Raw genomic sequence first — 9,965 nt, 5'->3', positions numbered from 1 at the left:
CAAGGCCATTCACGGCCTCGCTCCCTCCTACCTCTCCAACCTACTATCCCCCTACCTACCTGCCCGTACCCTCCGTTCCTCTGGCTCCGGTCTGCTCCGCGTCCCCCGCCCCAACCGCCCTACCATCGGTGGCCGGGCCTTCAGCCTCTCAGCCCCGAGGCTCTGGAACTCCATCCCCCAGTGCTTTCGCCGCTTCCTCCCTTTCCTCCTTCAACGCTGGTCTCAAGACCTTTCTCTTTGACCGAGCCTTCAGCTCCCCTCTCGACTCTCTTCCCCCTCCTCGCTCCCTCCCTCCCCTCCCCTCACCCTGACCATTTCCCCCTTGCTCGGATCCTGACCCAACTGTACAGCGCCTTGGGACGTCCTCCCGACGTGAAAGGCGCTCTATAAATGGAATCTTGTTGTTGTTGTTATTGTGGTGCTATCCTCCTCACCATTAACTATTTTTCCTAACTTAGTATCTTAGTATCAGAAAGAGCAGGGGTCCCAGTACCGACAGAGAGACTGAGACTGAGAGACACACAGAGAGGGTGGGTTGAAAGGGCAGTGTCTGACCCCCGTTAGACAGAGAGTGTCAGGCCTGGGCTGTGGGATTTCCCTGTTTCTCCGGCTCCAGGGATCAATCTCAAAGGTTATTGCTGACAGTGGAGATGTGAGCAGACAGCTGGTCAGGTCAGTCCAGAGTTAAACATTAACTCACTCTCGGAATCTGAGTGAGAGAGACAGAGAGAGAGAGAGAGAGAGAGGGACTGACTGAGTGAGAGACTGAGTGAGACAGAACGAGAGACTGAGTGAGAGACAGACTGAGAGAGAGAGACTGAAAGAGAGAGAAGTACTGAATGACAGAGAGACTGAGAGAGACTCAGAGTGAGAGAGACTGAGACTGAGAGAGAGAGAGACTGAGAGAGAGAGAGTGAGACTGAGAGAGAGAGTGAGACTGAGAGAGACTGAAATTTTTCCAGTTTCTATGACCTGAAATTTTTTCTTCAATTGTGGAAAATTTTGAATACCGAGATGGAGAGGTGAGGGGAGAGACTGAGAGAGAGAGAGAGAGAGAGAGAGACTGAGAGAGTCAGCAGGTCATCGAGTTATGGGGGTGCGGGATGAGTGATTGAAAGAGAGATGGCGGAGACAGATGGAAGGAAAGAATTAGTGAGTGAGTGACGGACTGAGTGAGTGAATGAGTGAGTGAGGAAGAGAGTGAAGAGGGAAGTAGTGAGCAAGTGAGAAAATGGGTGAGTGAGTGAGTGAAGAAGTGAGGGGAATGTGTGAGTGAGCAAGTGAGTGAGCGACCGAGTGAGTGAGCAAGGGACGGAGGGAGGCAGTGAGTGAATGAGTGAGTGCGGGGGCGAGTCAGGGATCGAGGGAGTGAGCGCGCGTGCCAGTGAGTGAGGGTGTGAGTGTGCGCGCGAAGGAAGTGAGAGAAGGCTGGAGGGAGCGAGACTCAAGGTGGTTGCTGCTGTAGTTGTTGTTGCGGTTGTCGTTGTTGTCATCGTCTCTCCCCGCAGTGTTTCAAGGGAGGTTTACGAGGCAGCCATGCTGCTGAGCGCGGTTGGAGATGCGTTGGGCTATCGGAACGAACAGTGGGAATACTGCGAGAGCGGGGAGCAGATTCATTCCGAGCTGGAGGGGCTGGGGGGCCTGGGCAACATTCACGTCTGTCTGCCACACTGGCCTGTCAGTGACGACACTGTACTACACCTCGCCAGCGCTCAGGCTCTCAACACTGGTACACGATCACAGTGGGGGTGGGGGTGTGGGGGTGTGGGGGGGGGGTGGAGAGAGAGAGCGAGAGAGTGTGTGTGGGAGAGTGAGACAGAGAGAGGGTGAGAGTGTTGTGTGAGATACAGTGTGTATAAGTGTGTGTGTGTCAGAGTGAGACAGTGTGTGTGAATGTGTGTGACAGTGTGTGTGTCAGTGAGACAGAGTGTGTGTGTAAGACAGAGGGTGAGAGACAGTGTGTGTGAGATACAGTGTGTGAGTGAGAGAGTTTGTGTGAGAGTGTGTGTGTGTGAGAGGGTGTGTGTGATATAGTGTGTGTGAGAGTGAGATAGAGAGCATGTGTGTGAGTGTGTGTGAGATACAGTGTGTGTGAGTTTGTGAGAGAGTGAGTGTGCGAGAGAGACACAGAGTGTGTGTGTGAGAGAGTCAGAGAGTGTGTGTGTGTGAGAGTGTGTGTGAGATTCAGTGTGTGGGAGAGTATGTGTGAGAGAGTGTATGAGTATGTGAGTATGTGAAAGCGAATGTGTTACAGAGAGAGCTTGTGTGTGAGAGTGTGTGTGAGAGTGTGTGTGTGAACGAGAATGTGTGCCAGAGACTGTGTGAGAGCGTTTGTGAGATATAGCATTTGTGAGAGCGAGTGTGAGGGAGTGTTTGAGAGAGAGTGAGAGCCAGAGTGTAGGGTGCTATATAAATGCGAGTTCTAGTTTTTTTGTTGATCACTGTAAAAGAGTGTGGTTTGGAGAAGATTAGCGGCTGATGTGGTTGGGAGGCGTTGGGGAAGGGGGGGTGTGTGCGGGGGATTTGGGGGTGAAGTGCTGGGAGACACGGAGATTAATGATAAATTATGATTCTCATCCAGGGAAAGATGGAGATGCACTGCTGCATGAGTTTGCTGCTCAATATGTTGAAGCCATGAAGGACATGAAGGGCAGGAAGCCAGGTCCCACCAGCATCCTTGGTAAATAAAGCCTGGACACATATATCCTCTTGGGGTGGGTGGGGGTGGCAGAGGGGGAGTGGCGGGGTCTCCGTGGAGCTCAGTTGGCTCCAAAGTGACCCAGCCCTGAGGACAACCGCAGCCCCAGGTTGTGAAAGTCTCCTCTCACTCTGATGGCTTTGGTTTGGGTTCTGTGTCTCTTGAGACAGGTTTCGGTTGCGTTGGTTGTGTTATGCTGGGATGGGTTAGGTTGGCGTTTGGGGTGGGTTGGGTTGGAAGTTGGCTAGATTGGCCTGGGTTAGGCTGGGGTTGGGTGGTCTATGCTGAGTTGGGTTTGGGCTGGGGTTGGGTGGCCTATGCTTAGTTGGGTTTGGGCTGGGTTGGGTGGACTGGGGTTGGGTTGGGGTTGAGTGGGTTGGGTTGGGTTTCAGTGGGCTATGCTTGGTTGGATTGGGCTGGGGTTGAGTGGCCTATGCTGGCCTTAAAGGTCAAATCTATTAAAGATCTCCTGCGGTGCTGTCGGGAGGGAAAAGAGAGTGTCTTGCTCTCTCTCTATCTCCCAGTATCCTGGCAGATAAAACCACTCACTCGCTTCATGACTGTTTGCTGGAGCTTCACTGTGCGCAGTCATCTGCTGAATTAAACAGACAGTCACTACACTCACAGTGAATGCTGGGAAACATGGGTGAAAAGGTCAGGTATAACGGTTAACCTTGTTGATCCTGGCTTTCTGTCAATCAGGAACTTCACAGCTGAGACCCGGAGAGCCGTTGGGTTTCCAGATTCCCTTTAACCCGAAAGGAGTTGGATGTGGTGCAGCAATGAGATCGATGTGTATCGGTCTGAGGTCAGAGAGGCGTGAGAGAGACTGCGAGAGAGAGAGAGAGAGAGAGAGCTGGGAAAGATAGAGATCGAGAGAGAGAGAGAGACTATATGCGTACAGAGAGAGAGAGTGACTGACTCACTCTCTGTGTGTGTGTCAGGTATCCACGCCCGGAGCAACTCCCACACCTGGTGAGGGTCAGTATAGATTCCGGCCGAATGACACACAACCACCCAACAGGTCAGTGCATCCCCACCCAACTATCCCTACACAACTACCCCCCAACTAAACTTCCCCCACTACTCCCCCCAATTACCCCTCCCAACTACCCCCAACCACCCACCCCAACTACCCACCCAAATAGCCCCCCAAATACCCCACCCAACTACCCCTACACAACTACACCGCAACTACCCCCTCACTACTACCCCAAATTACCCCTATAACACCAACTACCCCCAACCACCCACCCCAACTACCCCCCAACCACCCCCCAACCACCCACCCCAACTACCCCCCAACCACCCACCCAAATAGCCCCCAAATACCCCACCCAACTAACCCCCATCTACCCCCACCCAACTACCCCCCCAACTACCCCCACCCAACTACACCCCTAACTATCCCTCCAACAACCCCAAAACTAATCCCCCAACTGCACTCCAACTATCACCCCCAACTAACTCCCTAACTACCCCCACCCAATTGTTGTTATTATGTAATTTGTTGTTGTCAGGTTACCTGGGGGCTTTGGCCTCTGCTCTCTTCACCTCCTACGCTGTACAGGGGCGTCCGTTGTGGGAGTGGGGTATCAGCTTGCTCCAAACGCTCCCCCTCGCTCTGGACTACGTCACCAGCTCCAGGAGAGATGTCCCGGAAAACCTTGCCGCCTGGAATTACTTCCCAGAAAAGTGGGAATGGTAAAGATAGATATAATCCGCATGTTTTGGAAGCTAACATGGCAGCCTACCGCCCCCCCCACCCCCATCCCGTCCTGCTCACAGCGATGTCCCCGCAAACTGCCGTGAAGCGAGCGCGCAGTTTTATCTGTCGCCCAGGACGCTGTGAGAGAGAGAGGAACACCCTTCTCTCCCCCTCCCTCCAGGATGTTTGACCCACGTGGAAACCCATCACCCTGACCAGCCGGGTGTCTGACACGCACGGAAACCCATCACCGAGACCAGCCGGGTGTCTGACACGCACGGAAACCTGTCACCGAGACCAGCCGGGTGTCTGTCACACATGGAAACCTGTCACCGTGACCAGCCGGGTGTCTGTCACACACACACACGGAAACCCGTGACCGTGACCAGCCGGGTGTCTGACACACACACATGGAAACCCGTCACCAGCCGGGTGTCTGACACACACACGGAAACCCGTCACCGTGACCAGCCGGGTGTCTGACACACACACACACACACACACGGAAACCCGTCACCGTGACTGACACACGGGGAGTCGTGTGTTGATGGGTGTTGTGGGAGTGAGGTGCAGTGACTGAGTGACTATTTCTTGCAGGTATTTGAAGCAGCGGGGGCTGGAGGCGGGATCTGGGGGGCCGCGGTTCCCCCCGGTGTTCGGCCCCCCCGAGCGGGACGTGGAGTACAGGACATTCTCGCTGGACGGGTGGGCGGGACGAAGTGGCCACGATGCTCCCATGATAGCGTACGACGCACTGCTGGGGGCGGGCGCATCCTGGGAGGAGCTGTGCTCGCGAGCGGCCTTCCACGGAGGTCAGTGCTCACGTGGGCTCACACTCGGTCACCACTCACACTGCTCACCCCCGCCCACTCATACTCACACCCACTCATACTGCTCACACCCACTCACACTGCTCATACCCCACTCACACTGCTCATACCCACTCACCGGTCACACTCACCGCTCACACCTGCTCACAGTCACACTGCACGCGTTCACACTGCTCAAACCCGCATTGTCTGTCTGTCTCTCTCGCTCTCTGTCTCTCTCAGTTTCTCTCTCAGTCTCTTTTTCTCTCTGCCCAGTCTCTCCGTGTCTCTCCATCTTGGTATGTCTCTCACCGTCTCTCTCTCTCTCTCCTCGTCTCTCTCTCTCTCTCTCTCAGACTCCATGTTTCTCTTTCCAGGTGACAGTGACTCCACAGCTGTTATCGCCGGCTGCTGTTGGGGGGCGATGTATGGACTGTCCTCGGTCCCCGAAATAAACCACAAGTCACTGGAATACCGGGATCGCTTGGTGCAGGCAGCAAGACAGCTCCACCAGTCCGCCTGGGAATAGTACCCTCACCCCACCCCAACCATTCCCTCCCCTCTGCTTTTGTAATAGATACAGTGAAATCGATATTACCCGATCTTTCTGGGAAACCCACAGCCATTCTTTTCACGCTGCTGCCCAAGTTTCCATTTTGTTTCCCCGATCTATAACGCTCCATGCAGCTTATTGCTAAGTGGCCTCTGTCACAACATTTCCCCTTTCGCGGTACCTGATGGAGCCGTATTTGTTCAGTTAATTGACCAACACTGATAGTAGGCATGTCACGTCTCCTAATTGGTGTTCAGAGGATTACACAGCACAGAAGGAGGCCATTCGGCCCATCATGTCTGTGCCGGTTCTTTGAAAAGAGCTATGTAATTCAATTCCACTCACCCGCGCTCTCCCCATAGCCCTGCAAACAGTCCTGATAATTGAAGTCCCTCATTTGTGGTACCATTCTGGTAAATTTTGTTCGTGCCCTCTCCAATGCCTTTACATCTTTCCTAAAGTGCGGTGCCTAGAACTGAACACAGTCTCTAGCTGAGGCCTAATCAGTGTTTTATAAAGGTTCATGATCATCAACAACAACAACAAGATTTCATTTATAGAGCGCCTTTCACGTTGGGGGGACGTCCCAAGGCGCTGGACAGTTGGGTCGGGACCCGAGCAGGGGGGAAATGGTCAGGGTGAGGGGAGGGAAGGGAGGGAGCGAGGAGGGGGTAGAGAGTCGAGAGGGGAGCTGAAGGTATGGTCGAAGAGAAAGGTCTTGAGACCGGCCTTGAAGGAGGAAAGGGAGGAGGCGGCGAAGGCACTGGGGGATAGAGTTCCAGAGCCTCGGGGCTGAGAGGCTGAAGGCCCGGCCACCGATGGTAGGGCGGTTGGGGCGGGGGACGCGGAGCAGACCGGAGCCAGAGGAACGGAGGGTACGGGCAGGTAGGTAGGGGGATAGTAGGTCGGAGAGGTAGGAGGGAGCAAGGCCGTAAATGGCCTTGTAGGTGAGGATGAGGATCTTGAATTCGATCCTCTGGGGGATGGGGAGCCATTGGAGGCGAGCGAGGGTGGGAGTGATGTGGTCCCGAAGCCTGGTGCGGGACAGTACATGAGCTGCAGAGTTCTGAATGACGTACAGCTTGTGGAGGGAGGTCCGGGAAGGCCGGCGAGGAGAGAGTTCCCATAGTCCAGCCTTGAGGTGATAAAGGCGTGGACCAGAGTTTCAGCCGCGTGAGGGGTGAGGTTGTGCCGTATTCTGGCGACGTTCCGGTGGTGATGGAAGGCGGTGCCAGTTGTGATCACTTCCTGACTTTCACATTCTGTGCCCCTATATATAAAACCTAGCACCCCGTACATTTTGTTTAATAACTTTATCTAACTGTCCTGCCACCTTCAAAGATTTATTGATATGAGCCCCTAAGGACTCTCTGTTCCTTCACCCCTTTAAGGTTCTACCATCAGCTTATTTGCTTACGTGGACCCCCAGTTCTCTCTATTCATTTGCCCCCTTTAAGATTGCACCAACGGTTTATATTGCCTCTTCTCATTCGTCCTCCCAAAATACATCACTTTGCATTTATTCACATTAAACTTCAGCTGCAACGATTCTGTCCATGTCCATTGAGAGTCTGCTACTACCTTCACTGTTCACTACTTTTCTTAGCTTAGTATCATCTAAAAACTTGGAAATTGTACTCCCTGCAGCCAGGTCCAGGTCGTCGATATAGACCAAAAACAGCAATGGTCCAAATACTGACCGCCTGGGGGACTTCACTGTACATTTCCCCCCAGTCACAAAAATAACCGTTCACCACCGCTCTTTGCTTTTTGTCTACCAGCTCATTCTGTTTCCATAATTCCCTTTAATAAAGTGGGCTTCTATTTTACGTACAAGTCTCTTATGAGGTACTTTATCAAACACGTTTTGAAAACATGGAGTCCTGGAGCTCAGTGTTTAGAGCAGTCGTCTCGCAAGCGAGAGACCTGGGTTTGATTCCCAGTCAGGGCGAAACCTTGGGCAAGTTTCCTTACTCCACACGTCTAATAATAATCCTTCAAGAAAATTAAATAAGTAGTAATTTACTCAATCCACGACTGTTTGTGGGACAATGCTGTGCGCAAATGGCTCCCGCGTTTCGCCCACAAATATACAGTGAATTCACTTGACCTTATATTCTGTGAAGCGCTTTGAGACGTCTACAAGTATTATTACTATTACTATTATCGGTAGGATAGAACATTGGGCAAGTGTTTTTTCTTACTCCACACGCCTAGGTTTACTTACCGAGCAGTAAGTTGGAGGCCGGTTTGTTAGTAGATCGGCTTTTCTGGGAGTAATATTGCCTTCAAAAAACCCTTGAAACCCTGGGCGAGTTTTCTTACTCCACACGCCTAATAACAAAAAAATTGGTCGTTTCAATCCACGACTGTTTGTGGTGGCAATTGGCCGCCGCGTTTCGCTCACAAACGTACAGTCAATTGACTTTACAGTATATTCTGTGAAGCGCTTTGAGACGTCGAGAAGACATGAAAAGCGCGATACCAAAGGCAAGGATTATTATTACTATTATTATACACGTGGAAGTTAACCCCGTGGCGGCGGATGACATCTCCGAGAGGGAGCACATAGACGAGGAAGAGGAGGAGGGGAGAGGTGGGGGTGGGGGCAAGGATGGATCCCTGGGGTAGCCCGCAGGTGCACTGGGTGGACCGGCGAAGAAAAAGCCATTGGCAGAGACGTGGTCCTTGGCGGTTCGTAGAGGGCAGCGCTCGAACCAGTCACTACACTTTGCAGCAAAGCCCCTGCAAAGCCTCCTCTCAAGGAGGCGATGAGGCATCGTGCGCCAGCCGCGTGGGTTATCAATAATTATCACTGCACGATGCCCGCGCGCATCAAACATCCATTTAGTACCAATACTTTGATGCATTTTATACAAACAGACGGTAAATTACTGATTTATTATTGTTGTTATTAATTATTATAATTGTTGTCGGTAAATAATTATTATTATTCTGTGTCGTGTGTACGTGGCAGTGCCCCTCACTATTACTGTGTGTGAGTGTGTAAATGACAGCCTCACTATTGCTATTCAGTGTGTGTGGCGGTACAGTGTCACTGACCATCACTGACCGCTCCTCTCGCGCTGACCATCACTGACTGAGGCTGCGCGTCTCCCGCTTTTATAGCCTCTGGGTGTCCGGCTGCCGCCACGCATGCGCATTGGCTCCTCACCCCTGGTCCGGCTCGAGCTCCCGCTCGCGCGCCTGCGCACTTCCCCCTTTCTCCAACCGTCACTTTCCCCGCGCGCCTCCCGCCCCACCCCCGCCTCGCCATTGGTTGGTTTGACCCGCTCCCCTACCCTCGCGCACGCGCACCTCTCGCCGCCCCTCGCGCTGCTCCTGTCTCGGGAGGTGACCGTTGGTCTCCGCTCCGCGCGCGCAGCACTTTCCCGCCCATTGTGTCGACGGGACGACGTCCGCCTTCACTCCGACCCCATAACTGGTGATGAGTTACTGTGATCGGCGCTATTCTACACACTGTGTGTTATTGTATATTATTATGGCATTGACCGTCACTGAGCCGCACCGCCCCCTCTCTCTCTCCTCTCACTCTCCCCCCTTCCCCTCAGCCTCTCCCACACTCACTCACTCCTCCCTCCACCAACCGCCACATTTCTCCCTCTCTCTCTCCCCCTCACCTTCTCTCACACTCTTTCTCTATCTCTCCATCCCCTCTCTCTCCCTCTCCCTCACCCCTTCTCTCTCTCTCTCTCTCGCTTCCCCTCTCTCTCTCACGACGCTCTTTCTCTCATTCCCTCTGCCTTTCCTCTCTCCCTCCATCACCCCTCTGCCTTTCTCTCTCTCTTATTCCGTCCCTCTGTCTCCCTCCCCCTTCCTCTCTCTCCCCCTCAATCCACGACAGTTTGCGGTCACTGCTGTACACAATTGGCTGCCGCGTTGCGTCAGGAAATATAGTCAGTTTAGAGTTTACGTTGTATTCTGTGAAGCGTTTTCAGTGTCTCAATGATGTGATCAGGAACTGTTATCAAATGCAGGAAATATTATTGTTAATAATAATAGTAGACGGACAAAGAATCGGAGATTCAAGGACCTACTGTCTCGCTTCTCGCAACAACAGCGGATTGTATTTCAAGTCGGGAGGCCATCCCAAGGCTCTGGACAGTCGAGTTCTATCCTTTGGGAGCAACGATTATTCCCAATCAGCTTCTGTTAATCATGGAAACCGAAGCCCAT

General features: G+C 52.9%; 1 protein-coding gene across 1 annotated transcript; it reads left to right on the top strand.

The window, feature by feature from the left end:
• Positions 1-902: 902 nt before the first annotated feature.
• On the top strand, positions 903-6,079 carry LOC103173788 (protein ADP-ribosylarginine hydrolase-like). Its single transcript, XM_042345784.1, has 8 exons — positions 903-1,022; positions 1,509-1,729; positions 2,582-2,680; positions 3,401-3,506; positions 3,643-3,722; positions 4,219-4,402; positions 5,004-5,218; positions 5,593-6,079. Exons 1-8 carry the CDS (start codon positions 1,015-1,017, stop codon positions 5,742-5,744), a joined length of 1,065 nt encoding a protein of 354 aa, XP_042201718.1. The 5' UTR covers positions 903-1,014; the 3' UTR covers positions 5,745-6,079.
• Positions 6,080-9,965: the final 3,886 nt, after the last annotated feature.

Source organism: Callorhinchus milii, unplaced genomic scaffold, assembly GCF_018977255.1.
Source record: "Callorhinchus milii isolate IMCB2004 unplaced genomic scaffold, IMCB_Cmil_1.0 Scaffold95, whole genome shotgun sequence".
Lineage (NCBI taxonomy): Eukaryota > Metazoa > Chordata > Chondrichthyes > Chimaeriformes > Callorhinchidae > Callorhinchus > Callorhinchus milii.
The sequence above is the reverse complement of the archived record's forward strand: the minus strand, read 5'-3'. Positions and strand labels throughout refer to the sequence as shown.

Coding starts and splice junctions, on each gene's coding strand:
- LOC103173788 (XM_042345784.1), top strand. Junction 1,730..2,581: donor CGCTCAGGCTCTCAACACTG/GTACACGATCAC, acceptor ATTCTCATCCAG/GGAAAGATGGAGATGCACTG. Junction 2,681..3,400: donor AGGTCCCACCAGCATCCTTG/GTAAATAAAGCC, acceptor TCTGTCAATCAG/GAACTTCACAGCTGAGACCC.